At 43.0% G+C, this 19,774-nt stretch overlaps 1 protein-coding gene across 1 annotated transcript; it reads left to right on the top strand.

The window, feature by feature from the left end:
* The first annotated feature begins 3,242 nt into the window (after positions 1-3,242).
* Positions 3,243-19,427, top strand: LOC148124043 (general transcription factor II-I repeat domain-containing protein 2-like). Its single transcript, XM_087917166.1, has 2 exons — positions 3,243-3,876; positions 19,327-19,427. Exons 1-2 carry the CDS (start codon positions 3,243-3,245, stop codon positions 19,425-19,427), a joined length of 735 nt encoding a protein of 244 aa, XP_087773292.1.
* The last annotated feature ends 347 nt before the right edge of the window (positions 19,428-19,774 follow it).

Genomic DNA, 19,774 nt, shown 5'->3' with positions numbered 1-19,774 from the left:
ACTCCTGATGGGTAGACGCCTGCGGACTGCATTGGACAGGCTTCACCCACATTACTGCCCTGACTCTCCCCTCGCTTCCACATCGAGGGTTAGGCATTTTGTCTTACAGGAACCCGTGTTCGCGAGGAACTATGCTGGAGACCCTCTGTGGATCCCGGGAGAGATCGTGGCCATCACAGGACCCAGGTCGTATAGAGTCAGACTGGAGGATGGCCAAATCTGGAGAAGACACCTGGATCAGCTGCGGAAGCGCCAAGGCACTCACGTTAGCAGTGACTCATGGTTGCAGACCGGTGCAGGGCTACAGCATCAACCCCACATCAGCACCAATTCCAGGGACCAGTTCATGCCTGCAGCCGAGTCGGGGACCCCGAATACGACCCGTGACCACCAGATGACTGAACCAGTCAACGGAAGCACATCCCCAGTGACCAGCCCTACGAGTCCCGAACCGGCGCTGACCGAGGAACGCGTTCGTGACATCCCACCGGTCCAACCTTCACTTGCAGACTCTGATCTACCAGACAACTCCCCAGAGTTGCGCTGTTCTGGGCGCCAGCACAAGCCTCCCGCGTACCTTAAAGACTATGCGTGTTCGCATCTGGGGGGAAGGGGTGTTATGTCCCTAGAACTTAAAGAAGTTCCCACCCAGGTCCGTCCACGCTGCGGGGGCGGTTGCCCTCTCCCATTGGTTGGTTCTCCCCAGCAGCCAGCTATAAAAGCAGGCTGCGGGGTCCAACCAGTTGCTGATCGCTGCGAGCCAGTTCCAGGCTTGGCAAGCACGTTCAGTCCTTTATTATTCTAATAAAGTATTTGTTGCATCCATGCCCTGGTTCAGCCTCTCATTACTCGAACTTAACAGTTAATATGGGAAAAAACTAGACAACAACATTATTTAAACATTCCAGTCTGGTTATCAACAATGGAAGCACTTATACATACAAATGTTTGTAAAATGGGAACTGTTGTTAGATATAAGTATATATTGAATGAAAAGGGTGAGCTCAAAACTAAACAAGAATTTAATGAACAAGGAGTTGATATGCATTGGTACTCATACATGCAAATACAGTCAAGATATGAAAAAGATGTTAAAGCTGAAGGTAATTATAAGGAGTTGACAGAATTGGATAAAATATTAACAGGAACAGAAGACAAGCTGATTAAAAAAACTGTATTGTTATCTACTAGGTGTCAAACTAGAAGAAGAACAAATAAAGGAAATGATAGTATGGGCGAAAAACTTCGGGTATACTATAGAGTTAGACAAATGACAGAAGCTATAGGAAAGAAATTATAAACTAACAATATTGATAACATACAAAGAAAATTTGTATAAGATGTTTTATAGATGGCACTTTGTGCCAGCAAAACTGGCAAAGATGTTTAAAGACAAATCAGCTAAATGCTGGAAGTGCCATTGTAAAGAAAAAGTATACTTAATTATTCATGTAGTAACTGCAGCCAGAATTGTATTTGCTCAGAATTGGAAAAGTGGCAGAGGGAAAGGTGATTGCGAAAATATTAGAATGTGCAAAGATGAATAGATTAACACTGACAATAAAAGAAAAAGAGGAAACTGAATATGGGGCTCATTTTATCAATGGTTGGAAAATAAAATAAGTTAAAACTGAGTAGAGGAATATATTTAAAGTTAAAATTGTTATAAAGATAATAGATATAAGAGATAATGGCTTATAAAGAAATGTTATATTGATTATTGTTATATTGGTAAGAAGGTATTAATTACAATTGTTCACACAAGATATATGTACCCAGTTGACATACTGTTTAAATCAGAGGTCTCAATCTCATGGCCCGCAGGCCAATTGCGGCCCGCAGGACGATATCCTGTGGCCCCCACTGTGATATGAAAGTATAATATTAGTGCAGCCTGCAGGGGGAATGGACCTCTGAAGGAAGTCCCGCCCGCTGTTCCTTGTCGTGGCTGACATTCAGTGCTAGGCTAAGCTACACCGACTTCATGCACACTATGCTTGTAACAATAGTGTGGCGGATGACGAACAGTCCGGTAGCAGTTGCCTTTTTTTGTGGTCGCCATTCCGGTACTTTCTACCATCAACAAATGCCATGATCAAATACAGAGAAAGGTGACTGCTACCAGGCTGTTCGTCATCCGCCGCGCTGTTGTGACAAGTAGAAGCAGAAATGACGTCACACGTCGAGGCGTTCTCCATGCGTTGCTAGCTGGCTAAACACTTCTATGAAATGTGGAACAAGAGCGACACCAAGTGGAATAAACTAAATTTTGTCACACCCTCATCATGTCTTTGTCAAAGCCTGCAGTGAAGAGAAAGATAGGTGACAAGCACAGACAATTTCAGCAAAGGTGGGAGATGCAGTATTTCTTTGTTGAGCACAGGGGCTGAAAAAGTTGCAGTGCACAAGGAATACAACCTGAAACATCATTATTCAACTAAACATGCTGAGGAATGTGCAAAATATCAGGGGGATGAGAGAGCCAAACGGATTGCCAGCCTTAAAACATGTCTAGTGAGGCAACAAGATTTCTTCAAGAAAGCAACCAAAGAGAATGCTGCAGCAGTCGAAGCTAGCTATATGGTTAGTGAGATGATTGCTAAGGCGGGAAAACCATTCACAGAGGACGAGTTTGTAAAAAAATACATATTACAGGCTGCAAGTATAGTTTGTCTGGAAAAGAAAAGTCAGTTCAGCAACATCAATCTTTCTGCCAACACAGTGGCAGAGCGCATTTCTGACCTGTCAAATGACATTTATCATCAACTGTGTGAGAAAGCCAGATGTTTTGATGCATATTCAGTTGCTCTTGATCAGAGCACAGACATAACTGACACTGCTCAGCTCACAATTTATGTCTGTGGTGTTGCAATTTTGAAGTGACAGAGGAGTTGCTCAGAGTAATTCCAGTGCATGGCCAGACCACCGCTCATGAGATATTTCGCCAGCTGTGTGATGCCATTGAGAATGCTGGTTTGCCATAGAATAGGTTTATTGGAATAACAACCGACGGAGCGCCATCAATGACGGGGAGGAAAAATGGACTGGTGGCACTTGTTCATAGAAAACTTGAGGAGGAGGGTGTAGAAGAGGCTATTGCTCCGCACTGCATTATCCATCAGCAGGCCCTTTGCAGCAAATGCCTGAAGTGTGACAACGTGATGTCTGTTGTTGTGAAATGCACCAACCACATCAGATCCAGGGGCTAAAAGCACAGGAGGTTCCGTGCTTTTTTAGAGGAAATGGAGTCAGAATATGAAGATGTGCTTTATTTCACTGAGGTACGTTGGCTCAGCAGGGGAAATGTCTTGAAAAGATTTTTTGAACTGAGAGAAGTGAAAGCCTTCATGAAGAAGGATGGGTTGGCTGTTCCTGAGTTGAATGATCAGAAATGGCTCATGGACTTAGCTTTTCTTGTCGACATCACACATGAGCTGAATGCACTGAACAAGAAGTTACAAGGCCAGGGGCAGCTTGTCAGTGCTGCCTGTGACAACGTGAGAACATTCTCCACAAAACTTATGTTATGGAAAGCCCAGCTCTCTCAGACAAACCTTTGCCATTTCCCAGCATGCAAGGCACTTGTGGATGCAGGCACACCATTCAGTGGTGAGAAGTATGTTGATGCTATTTTGAAGCTACAGAAGGAATTTGATCACAGATTTGCAGACTTCAAGACGCACAGAGCCACTTTTCAAATTTTTGCAGACCCCTTCACCTTTGATGTGCAAGATGCCCCTCCTGTGCTTCAAATGGAGCTTATTGACCTGCAATGCAACTCTGACCTCAAGGCCAAATTTAGGGAGGTGAGTGGAAAAGCAGACAAGCATGGGCAATTTTTGAGAGAATTGCCCCCCAGCTTCCCTGAGCTTTCCCGTATGTTCAAGCGGACCATGTGCCTTTTTGGGAGCACATATTTGTGCGAAAACTTCTTCTCCACCCTGAACTTTAACAAGTCCAAGTACAGGTCCAGACTTACTGATGATCATCTTCAAGCCATACTGAGGGTCTCAAGTGCCTCCTCTCTCAAGCCAAATGTGGCTCAGATATGTGAGAGGACGCGTTGTCAGGTCTCTGGCAGCAAGGAGTAAGCTGGAGAAGCCATGTTCTGAGGAACTGTTCATGATCTTCATTCAATGTTCCATTCATGTGTTCAGGACAGTTCATGCATTGGAGAAATCATTAACTGTTGAAGACATTTGAGGATATTTTTTTAACAACATTTTTTGTGGAATCCCTTATGCGGCCCAGCCTCATCCAGACTCTGCCTCCAGTGGCCCCCAGGTAAATTGAGTTTGAGACCCCTGGTTTAAATGAAAGATGGATTTATGGTAAATATAAAATAAAAAACTTTTGGGGAAAAAAAAAGAAAGCGATTAGTGCTAGAATGTACTAAAGAAGAAAACACAGTAGCTGTTGTTTGTTAAACCAATCACCAGTACAAATAGACATAGGAACTAGCCAGATTTCTGAACCCTGCTTCTTTTCAGAAACAGAGATTAACCTTTTTCCTTCCAAACAAAGCTGAATAGGGAAAATTATCCCATCAATAAATACAGGATTAAACATCACCAAGCACAGAATTAAACTTCACCCAAAACCAGTTTTAGATCAAAATTCAGAAAGGCTATGTAAACTCACATTTGAATGTTAATCTTTCTAGCTAGCCAAGAAGTCTTGCTGGATGTTACTCATCTTGGTTCTTTGTCATTATAAGCTTCCTTCCAGCAGCTCTGCTTCATTATTCAATTATTACTTCAAAGTGCTGTTTGTTGCATTCCGGCTAGAAGAACTCCAACAGGGGAGTATTTTCTCCCAACAGCAGTATAAAAAGCTTAAAACAACCCTTTCCCTTTAAGAAAGTCAAGCCCCAGCAAAGAACCAGCAAAGGAAGAAAAAACCTCAGGAGTCAGTAGGTCTGGGCATACTGCCAAGAACCTTTAGCTGTTATGATGTAATAAGGGTTAACTGAGAGGCAGTTTCTGTAAGCAGGGCAATAAACATTAGGCTAGCAACATCAGAATGCCTTCTGTTATGTCCTGAGGACTCTAGGAGTTCTCACTCAGGTCCACTCACTTGTGTGGGCATTATTTCCCCCATTCCCATTGGTCAGTTCTCCACAGCAGCCAGCTATAAAAGCAGGCTGCGGGGTCCAACTGGCCGCTGATTGCTGCGAGCCAGTTCCAGGCTTGGCAAGCACGGTCAGCCCTTTATTTGTAAATAAAGTACTGTTGCACTCATGCTCTGGTTCAGCCTCTCATTGCTCAAACTTAACACTGGCGACGAGGATGGGATAGCTACCAGAAGCACCTTGCAACCGCTGAGTCACTAGCCACCGATCTACCGCCCAGAGAGAGCGATCGGTTGGCAACAGGGAAACGCTGATCCGCAGCCAGAGAGAGCGGTCAGCTAGCGAACGAGCGATCAAAAAGAGCAACGCAGATCCGCAGCCAGAGAAAGCGGTCTGAGTCAAATAGTTAGAAGCGTCTGTAGCCGCTTGTTAGCCTCGCTACGGGAAAGTGAAGCGCTGCGAGCCGCAGCGCTCTGCATTTGGCGCGAAATTCAAACGGTGTCATTTGAATTTCGGGCCAGTAGGAATCACAGCACAGCGCTGTAGAGAGTCACTAACGCCCACTTTTTTGGCGCGAATCAAGACACCTCCAACGGCTAGCAGCCAACGTGGTAACCCAGAGAGAGAGAAAGAGAGGGTAGCAAAAAACCTCTCCAGAGCTGATATCACTTGTAACTCACGAGCGTTCGTAGTCCCAGAGAGATTTCTCCCGCAGGTAGCCCAGCCGTTCCAGCACCATGAGTTCCAATCCAGTATTCCCGGCGTTTAAACCAGACGAAGAGAAGTGGGAATCGTATAAGAACCGTTTCAATCATTACATCGATGCGGTCGGCCTGTCGGATGCGGGAGAGCATCGGAAAAATCCTATTTCCTAATCTACGCGGAGCCACCGCTTACTTATACCGCTGCAGCACTCGTGGCGCCGAGAGAATTAAAAAACGTTCCGTGGTCCGGAGTTGCTTGAGATCCTCACAAACCACTACGCTCCCAGACCTTCACAAATCGCCAGGAGGTTCACGTTCCGAATGAGGAAGCAATCAAGTAAGGAGACCATCAACCAATATATGGCCGCCCTCAGAACAGCAGCCCTGCACTGCGGGTTTGGAACATACCTAGAGGACATGCTCCTCGATCAATTGGTTTGTGGGGTCAAGGATCTCAACCTACAGAGGCGACTGCTAGCTAAGAAAGACCTCAACCTCGCGCAGCGGTAGAGGAGGCCCTAGCAACCGAGCTAGCTACGAACTCAGCCACCGAAATTCAGGGCCCAAGCGCCAAGCTAGCAGCGTTCCCAGTCCATTCCGAAGAGGTGGAAGCGGAGGAAGGCCACAACGATGAGAACGATGTCCATCGCCTCACCAATGACAGACGGTCGCAGGTAGGGGCCAAACAAGAATACACCGGTCCACCCAAGCACATCACCCTGTGCCTAGCCTGTGGGGGATCACATCAAAGGGCCACCTGCAAGTTTAAAGGAGCCGTTTGCAACAACTGCCATAAGAGGGGGCACATTGCGAGAGTCTGCCAAGCCCCCAAAGCGCTGCACAAAGACCCCCATCCTCGCACTCCGGGACCACAGAGGCAAGTATTAAACTGTCGCACGCACCGCCTTGCCAGGCGCACTTGCCACTCTGTTAGTAAAATTTCTCTCTCCGTTTCCCTAGAAGGTAAACCGTGCCACATGGAGGTTGACACAGGGTCAGCGCTCTCAATAATCTCATGGAACACCCTCAAGAGACTCCACCCCAGCCTATCTACTACCCGGCTCCAGAGATGCCAGTTCGGTCTGAAGGACTACCAGGGGAAGGCCATTCCCGTGATCGGCAGAGGCAAGTTCTTTGTCAGTTTTAGAGCTTTTTAAAGGCCACCTACCTCTAGTGGTAGTTAACGGCAACCTACCCACCTTATTGGGGCTCGATTGGTTTCCCCACCTCGGCCTAGGGTTAACAGGAATCCATGCTGTCTCAACCTCAGACACTGACTCCTTATTCGCTGACTACGCAGATGTGTTCAGCGAGGAGCTGGGGTGTTATAATGGAACCCCATCTCGCTCACCGTTGACCCCCAGGCAGCCCCAATCAGATTAAAACCACGTAGAGTTCCATTTGCTATTCGACCAAAACTAGACACTGAATTGGATAAACTACTAAAACAAGGGGTCATTGAGCCAACAGATTTCGCCAAGTGGGAGACGCCCATTGTCACACCCCTAAAAAGATGGTAGCCTGAGAATTTGCTCGGACTACAAGACAACAATCAATAAATATTTACAAGTTAGCGCCTATCCTGTGCCCGTCATTCAGCATTTATTGCATACATTCAACCGGGCAGTATTTTTGCTAAATTGGACATGTCTCAAGCATATCAACAATTCCCTGTTGATAACCAAACAGCGGAACTTCAGACCATCGTCACTCACAGGGGTGCCTTCCGATGCAAGCGTCTCCAATTTGGCGTAAGTGTTGCCCCAGGCATTTTTCAATCCCTCATGGAGCGGATTTTACAGGGCCTCCCTGGTGTAGTACCCTACTTCGACGACATCTTGGTCTCGGCCAGGGACAGACCCCAACTCTTACAGAGAGTGCGAGCAGTGTTAGAGAGGTTCAGACAGCATGGCCTCAAGTTAAAAAAAGAAAAAATGCGCCATTGCCACTAGACAGGTGGACTTTCTGGGTTATAAAATTGACGCCTCTGGCATTCACCCCTGGAGTCCAAGGTCAGGGCGATCCACGAAGCTCCCACACCAACCTCCAAAACGGAGCTACAAGCTTTCTTGGGACTCCTAAACTTTTATGCATCCTTCTTGCCCCATAAAGCCTCAGTAGCCGAACCCCTACACAGATTACTAGACAAAAAGTCACCGTGGCACTGGGGGCACAAAAGAAGACCAGGCGTTTAACGCCGTCAAATCACTACTTACGTCAGAGCAGTGCTCATCCAATTCGACCCCAACCTTCCTTTAGTACTGGCAGCAGACGCATCCCCTTTTGGAATTGGGGCGGTCCTTAGTCACCGACTCGCCAATGGCGCCGAGGCCCCCATCGCTTTTTTTCTCCAGGACGCTCTCGGCCACGGAGCGAAATTACAGCCAAATAGACAAGGAAGCCCTAGCAGCTGTTGCAGCCGTGAAAAGTTTCACGAATTCCTTTTGGCCACTTCTTGAACTGGTCACCGACCATAAACCCCTCCTAGGCCTACTGGCCGGCGACAAGCAGACACCTCAAGTCCTCTCCCTCGGATGACACGGTGGACGCTTTTTCTAGCGCCTACTCATACAAACTTATCCACCGCCCGGGCAAAACTCTATCCCATGCTGACGCACTCAGTCGCTGCCCTTACCCGCTCCGGCTGAAGACCCAGCTCCTGTCAATGCCATTTTTGAAATCACCCAGTTGGACCTGCCCATCACCGCCCTTGACATCGCCGCCAAAACCAAGGCAGACCAAACGCCGCCCAGGTGCTCGACTGGGTGAGGAGGGGTGGCCGGGAGGCAATGTTGATAACAAATTACGCACCCTTTAAGACTCGCATGCAGGAGCTGTCCAGTTTGCAGGGTTGTCTGCTGTGGGGCACTCGAGTGATCATTCCGACCTCGCTGCGTACCCGAGTCCTGGAGGCGTTGCACGAGGGACACCCGGCATTGTGAGAATGAAGGCGTTGGCACGCAGCTACGTATGGTGGCCGGGTCTAGACGAGGACATTGTCAAGTGGGTAAGTTCCTGCAGCATTTGCCAGGAATCCCGTCCTGCTCCCCCCATCGCCACTCCTACCAGATGGGAGAGCGCCAGCGCCCTTGGTCGAGAATCCATATCGATCTGGCCGGCCCGTGCATGGAAAGATGTTCCTAGTGGTGGTGACGCTTATTCCAAGTGGATAGACGTGGGGCAGCTATCCACAACAACCACACTAGCAATCACCAACGTGTTAACGCGCCTGTTCGTTACCCATGGACTACCCGACTCCTTGGTCTCCGATAATGGCCCACAGTTCGCATCAGTAGAATTCAGCCGTTTTGCAGCCAACCTAGGCATTCGCCACATTTTCACAGCCCCATTTCACCCTGCGAGTAATGGGTTGGCTGAAAAGGGCCGTCAGGACCACCAAAGAGGCCCTCGCTAGGTTTGGCAGAGATGACTGGCACCACAAACTCTCACGGTTCCTGATGAGCCAGCACTCAACCCCTGTGCAGTCACCAATAAGTCCCCAGCGGAACTTGATGGGCGACGCCTGAGGACTGTATTGGATAGACTGCACCCACAATACTGCCCTGATTCTCCCCTCGCTTCCACTTCGGGGTTAGACATTTTATGTTACAGGAGCCGATATTCGCCAGGAATTTCGCTGGGGACCCACTTTGGATTCCGGGCGAAGTCATCGCCGTCACCGGGCCGAGATCATATAGAGTCAGGCTGGAGGACGGTCGCGCCTGGAGGAGACACATAGACCAACTCAGAAGGCGCCTCAGCAACCTCGCAAACAAGGATCCAGAGTCTCCAGTCGAGAAGGGGAACCGCCCATCCGCCACCCAGCCACATCGCACCCAGTGACCAGTCTGCGCCAGCGGTCGCTCCGGTCAGCCCAAACCCGGGCAACAGCGCCCAGAGAGTTGATCAACTGGATCCAACCCACGAGAGTTTGACTCCAGAAACCAACCCGGTGGTTTCCGAGGATGTCCAGTCCAGAGAGAGTGTTGGTGACACTATGCCCGCTCAATCGTCACAGACTGATGCCGAACAGTCAGACAATGTTCCCGTTGCGCCGCTCCGGCGCCAACACAAACCCCCATCTACCTCAAGGACTATGCGTGTTCGCATCTGGGGGAAGGGGTGTTATGTCCTGAGGACTCTAGGAGTTCTCACTCAGGTCCACTCACTTGTGTGGGCGTTATTTCCCCCATTCCCATTGGTCAGTTCTTCCACAGCAGCCAGCTATAAAAGCAGGCTGCGGGGTCCAACTGGCCGCTGATTGCTGCGAGCCAGTTCCAGGCTTGGCAAGCACGGTCAGCCCTTTATTTGTAAATAAAGTACTGTTGCACTCATGCTCTGGTTCAGCCTCTCATTGCTCAAACTTAACACCTTCCTTACAGGATTAGCCCTGTAAAGTTGAAAAAAAACAAAAGGAGATTTCTTCCAACAACTGGTTTTCCGAACTGCTTAGAAAGTTAACTACCGGTTCTAGTGAATAGGCTAGAACCGGTTGAATCCCACCTCTGCATTTACACTTACAAAGGAGCCTCAGCCACCTAATTTGTTCTTAAATCTGCAAGCCGGGATGGAAGAAAGTCCCACATGTACAGTTACTCTATTTATATATTTGTGGAGGTTATTACTCAGAAATATTACTCATAAATAGTAATCAGCAACATGACATCCATTGGAGCTTCAGGAAATACCTGCTACAAACCAAGAGCAGAATTTAATTGAAGATTGCTGAATTATCTTCCAAACCTACACTGTGAAGAAGTTCTATAATTAAACAAAAATCATCTGGAAAATATCTGTCTAAATCAGGGGTGGGATTCTACCAGTTCAGGCTAGTTTGGGTAAACCGGATGTTAATTTTACATCCAGTTCAGCGAATTGGTAGTTCTGAAGAACAGCTGGCCCCGCCCACCCTGCCCCTCCCCTCCCAGGAGTCCCCACAAGTCCTGTCTGACTCCCAGGTAAGTGTAGGATAGCCTTCTGGGAGCAAAAATGAGGTGGGTGGGGGGTCCAGTGCCACCCCTCCCCATTTTTTCTCCCAGGAGGCTCCAGGGAGGCTTGCTAGGCCAAAAATGAGGTGTGGGGAGGTCTGGCGCCACCCCCCATCTTGTTTTTGCTTTGAGGAGGCTCTAGGGAGGCTTACTAGGCTGAAAACGCCAACCCCACCCTCCATTTTTGCTCCCAGGAGGCTCCAGTGAGGCTCGCTAGGCCAAAACCCTCCCCCCACACCCTGCTTTTACTTCCAGGTGGCTCCAGGGAGGTTGCTAGGCCCCGTTTTGGGTCTAGGAGGCCTTCCAGCAGCCTCTTGGGGGCATCCAGCCATCCAGTATGCCTGAATTCAGTGTTTAGCCAAAAGAACATTTGGAGTAATAGAGTATTGATTACTGCCTTTGGAATGTTCTAGGTAAACAAAACTATGCAGTCTGTTGGAACCAATCTTTTTTCTTTATTCCATATCCTCCTCTTCAAAACTAGTAAGTTGCTCTGCTTTTTCATGCCAAGCTTAGTGTGATAAGTTCAGAGTAGATTTTGTAGAGAACAGCTTATCTTTAGGTCTCATTCATTTGCTCAATTTCAGAGCATACATTACACAATTTCCAAAGCATAATAAGACCATTCAGCAGTTTGCCTAGATGCTGCTTATTGCTATTGCTGTCACAACCTTTATGGAGTCCAATGGCCTTTTAAATTCGACAAGCAAAAAACACAGTAAATATTTCTCACAAATATTTTCCCTCTTCCACTTTGTGGTTTGATACTTAACATAAAAAATTATGTGCTGTGTTACTATTCAGGCAGTTTCCAAATGTGGTTTTTTTTTGTTGGAAGGCAATTCTTTAATTTGAAGATGGTGGTAAATTCTTGGTAATAAAATGGCAAGTAGAAAGGCTCACTTCTATTTGCCATTTAAAAAGGGTTAGAAAGAATGAGAAAGTTAACCTTTGCTTTGTTATATAAATTAAATGGGAATTACTGAGACAGACCAGTAGATTCAGGGCAAGCCTTTTATTAAAGCACTAACAAGGGTAAATGTCAAACCGTGTGCTAACACAGCGTCTGACAGGCAACAGCTGATCATATTTATTTTATTTTATTTTATTTTTTATTTTATTTATTTATTTGCTTTATCAATCACTTGCAAGATAATAGGTATAAGTAAAAACATAGTTATGAATACATGGATACATATAAGAAAAATAAAAAAAAATAAACAATAAACAATAGGACAGGGATGGTAAGCACGTTGTTGCGCTTATACACGCCCCCTACAGACCTCTTAGGAAAGGAGTGAGGTCAATAGTAGACAGTCTAAGGTTAAAGTTTTTGAGGTTTGGGGAAGAAACCACAGAGTCAGGTAGAGTATTCCAGACATTGACCACTCTGTTGCTGAAGTCGTATTTCATGCAATCAAGTTGGTGCAGTTAACCTTGAGTTTGTCTCTATTGTGTGCTCTTGTATTGTTATGGTTGCAGCTGAAGTATTCATTTGCAGGTAGGACATTGCAATGTATGATTTTGCATACATTGCAATGTTAGATCAGACCGAAGGCGGTGTAGTTCTAGTTTTCTAGGTCTAGAATTTCAGGTCTGGTGGCATAAGGTATTCTGCAACAAGTAGAGGAGTGGACAACTCTTCTTGTGAAATATTTCTGGACTTTCTCAACTGTGTTAATATCAGATACGTAATGTGGGTTCCAGACTGATGAGCTGTATTCAAGTACTGGTCTAGCAAATGTTCTATATACTCTAGTTACTAGTGCGATATTATCAGAGAAAAAGCTATGTAGGATTAGGTTAACAACTCTTAATGCCTTTTTGGCTATGTAGTTACAGTGGGCTCTAGCACTTAGGTCATTTGAGATGAGTACTCCAATATTCTTGACAGAGTTTGGATCATCAACAAGGTCTTGACTATTCAACTTGTATTTTATTTTCTCTGTTTTGTTTTTTTTGCCAATATGTAAGACAGAGCATTTATTTGTTGAGATTTGAAATTGCCATTTGTTTGACCATTCTGATACATAGTCAAGGTCTTTTTGAAGGGTAGCAGATTTATATGTGGTATTGAATAACTTTACATCATCAGCGAAGAGAACGCAGTTGCTCTTAATATGATCACAGAGATTATTTATGTAGAGTATGAAGAGTTGGTCCTAGAACACTGCCCTGGGGGACACCACTGTTGACAGGTACAGAATTTGATAGGACACTCCCAATTTTGATCATTTGTTGTCTGTTTGACAGGAATGCTTCTATCCAGTTATGCAGGTGTCCAGATACCATAAGATTTTAGTTTTAGGAGTAGTTTGTTATGTACCAATGAATCAAAGGCTTTACAGAAGTCTATGTATGTTGTGTCTATTGCTTTGCCCTGATTGAGTTGTGTAGTCCATATGTTTCTGCAGTGTAAGAGTTGCAGATTACAGGATAATTTTTTTCTGAAACCAAATTGTTTATTTGAGAGTAGGTTGTTTGTTTCTAAGTGGAGGATAATGGATTGGTTAATAATTGATTCCATGACTTTACAGGTGATGCAGCATAGGAGATTGGTCTGTAATTTTCAACTAGGCTGGGGTCTCCCTTTTTGAAGATGGGGATCACTGTGGCTTGAGACCATAGGTTTGGCAAGGAGCTGGTCCTGAAAGATTTTTCAAAGATTATGCTTAGATGTTCAGCTATGGCAGTGGATAGCTTTTTTAAGAAGTAGGCACATATTCCATCCGGTCCAATAGATAGAGATGGTTTTAGATTGCGTAGTGCTTTTTCAACCTTGTCTTCTGTGAAATCGATATGTATTAGATCATTGTAGTCATCTGTGATTCGACTAAGAAATACTGGGCATGTTTACAAATACTGAGCCAAAGAATGTGTTAAAGAGGTTGGCTTTAATGGTGTCATCGTTGCAGTCCTTACCATTTGGTCTTTTCAGGGGTGGGATGGACCTTGAGTCTTTTAGTTTGTTGTTTACAAAATTGTAGAAACATGGGTGAAGTTGGTGCATAGAAGGTTTTCCTCTTGTTTAATGTGATAATTGATGCATTCAGTCTTTATCTGTTGGCATAAATTTTTGTATCGATTTTTGAAGTTGGCAACGTGAGCAGATTTGTTTTTCCGCCAAAGTGATTTCTTTTTGAATTGAAGCTTCCTTATTGTTATGGGTAATTTGTTTTTTCTGGTTTTGGGAGTTGTTATTGGTACATATAGTTTGATGACTCTTTTGACTTCAAGTAAAGATATGTTGTAATGGTCTTCAACAGTATTGCATCCAGTGAATAGAAACTGCCAATCAAGGGATGAGAGATCATTGATTATAAGATCATAGTTGCCTTTTTTGAAGTTATAACTGGGGATTATGTCATTGTGATGATTTTTGTGTGGATGTATGTTGAGACAAAGGTCAATCATGTTGTGGTCACTGTTGGAAAAGGGTTCTTTAATTTGTATTCTGTAAATTGAATTCAAACTATTGCAGAAGATGAGATCGAGGCAGTTATTAATTCTAGTATTGTTGGTTAATAGTTGTTTTAGTCCCAGATTTTTTACAGCATTGTAGAATGTTGCATGTGTGGGTTCAGTTGTACATTTGTTAAGGGTCCAGTTAATATGAGGTAGATTGAAGTCACCAAGAAAGATAAAAGCCTGTGGGCAGGATGTTGCCCATGTTAGTGGTGAATTTAGCTTGTTTGCATGTTCAATGTCATAATCAGGGGCTCTGTAACATAGTAAGAATCGAAATGTGATATTTAAGGACAGTTCACAGATGATAGTCTCAGGAAGACCAAGCTCCTGGGTATCTTGGATGTTTTTTAGATATAAGGACTTTTTATAGAAGTTAGCAACACCACCTCCTCTACAGATTTCACAATCGGATTGGCAAACATGATAGTCTCTTACTGTGGTAATGGAGTCAGGGAGAGATGCGTTGAGCTATGTTTCACAGACAAATATGATGTCAAATTTAGCCGTATTTAGTAAGAGGAGAAATTCAGGTATTTTATTCACAAGGCTTCTTGCATTGAGTAGCTTGCATTGAAGGCCAGTCGTAGTTGGAATTGAAGTAGTTGGGGGCATGCGTCCCTAGTCTTAGGTGATGGTGGATTGGTTGAAGTGGGGTTGGATGCTGAGTTGTGGGTTGTGTGACTTACTTTTGATACAGTCATCATGGTAGTCAATATACAGGTCCTTTTCTCCATTGTCTAGACGGTTTTTGAGTTCTGTGTGGAGTTCATGGGAGTGGATTCTTTGCAGTATGAATAAGTCTTGTCTTGAGTGAAGTTTTTTATGGGTGAGATTGGATTTTGCAATGGCGTTTATTGTATGAATGAATATACGTTTGCTGGACTCATTTTTGCAAACAACTCTACAAAATCTTGGGGCCACAGAGCCATCATTCTATTTGGACTCTCTGGGCCATCTCTGGTTATTTCAATGATATCTTCAGGAGAGATGTTTGTTGTATTTGAGTTGCTTATGATATCGCGAACTTTGGTGATGTCATCTGATTTGTTGGTGTCTTCGAGATCAAATAAGATGGCATTTGGACATTTCTGATCACATTCCATGATGACTCTGATGAGTAAGAGGATATTATTTGTGGAATTATTTGATGGGATAGTAATTGTTTGTGGCTGTGGTTTGGTGGTTATTCTTGGTTGTAGTTGTGATTGTAGTTGAGGTAGTGGTTGTGGTTGTTGTGGGATTTGATTTTGAGGTGATAGGTACTCACTTATCTGTGCTGTATTTTTTTTTTCAAGAGAAATTAGGCTTGCTTGTATAGGTGTTTCAAAATGTGTTGCTAAGCACTCTTCTATTGAGTGAATGAGTGATTCTATGCTTTCAACCCTGTCAGGTAGGGTACTCTGTTTGTTTAGCTTAGGAGAACATGATGGACATAGATAAAAGAATGTATCTGAATTTTTAATCATATCAACCAGGCTTTTGTTTGCATTTAAGCAGGCAGGGTGGGCTAGATTGTCGCATAGGCAGCATTTGATGTAAATTTCACTTTCAAGACTGCACATGTCTTGAAACCATTTCATTGATGGTTTCAAGACATGTGCAGGAGTCTGGGAGGTCATTGGTAGAGATATTTTTTTTTGTTTTGGTTTGGAGTTTCTGGCTGGCATGGTCAATGTACACTGAACAATTACAATAGCTAGTTAATGTGATAGGTAGACAGTTACTTAATAAATGTTGGTAATTAATAAATGTTAATTGATATGTTAGAGAACAAATCAAAAGTAAGGTTACTTATTACTAAAAATCAATCAATCAACCAATTGACTAGATAATCAATGATACATTATTAAATCTCTATCAATTCAATGAATCGGTAAATTAGTGGTCATTTAAAAATTAATTATTATACTATTAGATGATAAATCAATTATTTTAGACAAATTGCTTAATCAGTATAGCCAATATCACACCAATTAATCAATTTTAATAATCAATTTATCAATTATTCAAATCACTCTAATCAAATAGTTTTGCTAAGCAACAAACAGCCTAATTAATTACATTAATAACTAATCACACTGGTCAATTAAATTCACTAAATCACTGATTTTACTAATCAAATAGTCCACAGGAATTGCTGATCATTTACACTAATCAGTAATCACACTATATGCACTAAGCACTCTAATCACACTAATCAATAAAAACAATAAATCAATTAATCATTTGATAAAAATTAATTATTTTCAAGAAATTGATTTGGAGGCATCATTATCTAATCTTTGATATAGGTCTTGAGGTAGAAAGTTATAAGTTTTGAGATAATGAAAATATTTAAGTACTGAGAATCAGCATGTAAAGGGTTATTGCTTTGCTAGCTGTTGCTGATACCTTAGAATAGGTTTATAACCCCTAATAAACTGGCTGGAGGCCTCTTTTCCTGGGCTGGAGAAACAGCAGTTTCTTTGTGTTAAACAGATTTTAAAACATGAACAGAGGAAACGTTTCCAAGTCCCACTCAAACTGTTTTCCTCTTTCCTCTTGAAAACAATCAGGGAGCAAGGGTTTACACTCTCTTTCTTGTTTTGCAAATTTTTGAGTTTTTTGAGATAGCAAAGATGCAAAGATGCTGAAGTGGGGAATCTCTGGCCCCTTCTCTTTGAATTTAAACAAGTTTGTGGCTCAGAGAAAGAAAATAATTCAAGGAGAGAATTCAGGCAATCTGATTACTTATGCTTTGATTTATTGCTGCTGTTATCTGATCCGCTGGGAACACTCGTAAAAATTGTAGGTTTGGAAAACTCTGAAATAAGAGCAAAACACACAGCTGACTCTGTTCAAGAAAGGACTGGAAAATTCCTTAAACCCTTGGTCTCTCTCTCCTCCCTCCTTGTTTCTCCCTGCCAGCTGTCCGATGTGACTCCAGGGAAACTGTGGGGGGGATATTAATGGAGATACATCGTCTGGCATGGAAGATACTTCGATCAGCTGTGTGGGGGATTTAAATGAAGTTGCATTGTTTGTGCTCCACTGGCTCCATGTGATCCAGTTCAAGAGCTCCACCGGTGTGGTTAATAGGGATCAATGGAAAGAGCTTCACTTCTCTGGGGAAGGAGAGGAGGGCTCCAGATCCGCTAGCAGGAGCTCCGCCAGCGTGATTATGGCTACAGGGCTTCGGAATCCAGAATTTTTTGGGCTCCGGTTTACTCACAGGTACTGGCCCAGGCAGCAGCTTTAAAGATGATTTCTGGTGCAGGCAGTGACTTTATAGGGAGATAGTGCTCCAGGAGCTAGAGCCTCACCTTCCTAGTTGGCCGCCGCCATCTTGATCGAGATGATTTCTCGATTTCCAGCTTTCAGGTATTTTTAATTTAATGATTAGTATTTAGGACAGCTTTTTGCAAGCTAAGAAACTTTTTGTATTTTTGTACAGCTAATCCTTCATTTAGTGATCATTCAAAGTTACAATGGCACTGAAAAAAGTGACTTATGACCGTTTTTCACACCTACAACAGTTGCAGCATCCCCATGGTCATGAGAAGGCCAGGTGAGGAGAAGCGCCTCTTGACATGAATGATGTAGAGTTGGCCATGCCCATTCAGTCACATGACTGCCTAGCCAAGCCTACCCAGCTATTCATTAGGGCAGAGAACCAGTTGTTAAATTATTTGAATTCCATCATTGGTCTGAACTCTAGAGGAAATAGTTATGATACAAAATAATGGATATTTGCTACTCACAATGAAGGAGGTGAAAGAGTCTAAGATTGAGAATTTTAAGAACATTAAGGACAAACAGCAAGAAAATAAAATGTGAAGCAGTCACAAAGGGACCTTGTCACTCGAAATAAGCAATCAGAATTGGAAGCTACAGTTTTTCTATAAGAAATGTGATTCTTAAAGGAGTGATTTCTCAATGTACAAAAAGAAAATGATTATTTCATTCCTGATGACAATGTAGAACTTCAGGTTATTTTTTCTTCGTGCATATTTGCTCCTTAATGTTCCTGTAGCCAAATAATATAATAATGTTCAATAAGATCATAGCTGGAGAAAATGTTCCTGTTTCCAATTTTAAGGTGCTCTTTTATAGTTGAATTAAGGCTGAAGGCATTCATCCACATGAATGTAAAAGTTATGCAGGAAATGATCTTTTAATTTATCATTTGCAGCAAACTACTTTGCTTTATCTTCCCAAACAAAAATAAAAGCAGATTATTTAGGCCAAGATACAAAATCAAATCTATCTCTCTGGGGAATGTACATACTGGATTAATACATCATATTTATTCAGAATTTGGTTTGTTTGGCTAAAGCCAGGCAATGTGAAAACCCAACCAATTGTGGTTTCTTCGACAAACCATTGTTAACAAATTATAAATTAACATGTTTGTCAACCAGTCAAAGAGGAAAAAACATTGCACAAAGGTTTGATATATGTAAATGTAGTTGTATTGCAAACTATCTTATCAGTACCTTTAGTTGTTAGCTGAAGAGGTGAGTATAGGACTGAAAATTAGTCCATTTAAGAGATCAGCTTGCTAATCACCACATCCTATTTAAAGCTTAGATATAAATTACTTAGATATGTGGGATCAATAAGCAAGAAAATGTCAGTTGGTCATTTTATTTTGGTCATTGACCAGCAAAAAACAAAAAACTGATTATCTATAAAATCATTTAATAATACAATAACATCAACCAAAGAATTTTGAGTAGCAACACAGTCAAGAATGTGGAAATGATTAGCAGGCAAATAAAGGTTGAAATTATCTAGTTTTTAACAGTCCACTGTCTTGAAGTAGTTCTTCCTATTCAAGGTAATTAAAATAAGGCTTTGTTTCTCATTGAACAGTCATCTCTCTTGTGGTCTGCAACTTCTCTGGCTTCCTCTGTTAATAATAATTCTCAAAAAAGATCATTAGTGTTTTACAATTAAGTAAGGTGCTACATAGTAGGGAAAATAGTGCTGATCATCAGTTATTGGTAGCTCTCTGCTATATTGCAAATGAATTCAGTCAGGGACAGCATTCCAAATTGCTTACACAGGCTTTCTTTTATTATTTCTGTTTAGTTATGCTCTGATTCCCTTCCAGGATTGTATTTAATGCCCTCATCTGAAGTTGTTCAAATGGCACCCCATGGCATATGTGATAGTGAAAGGATATTGCCTTTGGAAGCTGCTAATGGTCCATGAAAAGAGGTTATTCCAAAATAATAAAAAAAACTGGGGGGGAGTTTTTGTGATTGACCATATTTTGCTGTCATATATTCAAGAATGAAAAATCTTGGGTTTCAATTGCATTAATGTTTGTCAAGCATATATAAAACTACAAGAATGAAGAATTTTGGAATACAAAAAACGAGAAGAAGTCTTTTTCACCAACAGCCATGTCTTGTTTTCCATAGCTTGGTTCCCTTAAATAGTAAGTTAACTTGTAATTTATTTTATAAATTACATGATGATATCAGCCTATACCCCAGCTATAGATCTGAATGGTGTAATGTTTTCCTTACAGTAGAATATCACACTATATACTGAGA

This window comes from Pseudonaja textilis, chromosome Z (genome assembly GCF_049901715.1).
Source record: "Pseudonaja textilis isolate UNSWEBS1 chromosome Z, rPseTex1.2, whole genome shotgun sequence".
NCBI classification, from domain to species: domain Eukaryota; kingdom Metazoa; phylum Chordata; class Lepidosauria; order Squamata; family Elapidae; genus Pseudonaja; species Pseudonaja textilis.
The sequence above is the reverse complement of the archived record's forward strand: the minus strand, read 5'-3'. Positions and strand labels throughout refer to the sequence as shown.

What these genes read in the sequence shown, in the direction of transcription:
- LOC148124043 (XM_087917166.1), top strand. Translation starts at nt 3,243, where the DNA reads ATGGAGTCAGAATATGAAGATGTGCTTTATTTCACTGAGGTACGTTGG. An exon ending in CAGCTTCCCTGAGCTTTCCC is followed by an intron (nt 3,877 to 19,326) that starts GTATGTTCAAGC and finishes ATTCCCTTCCAG; the next exon opens with GATTGTATTTAATGCCCTCA.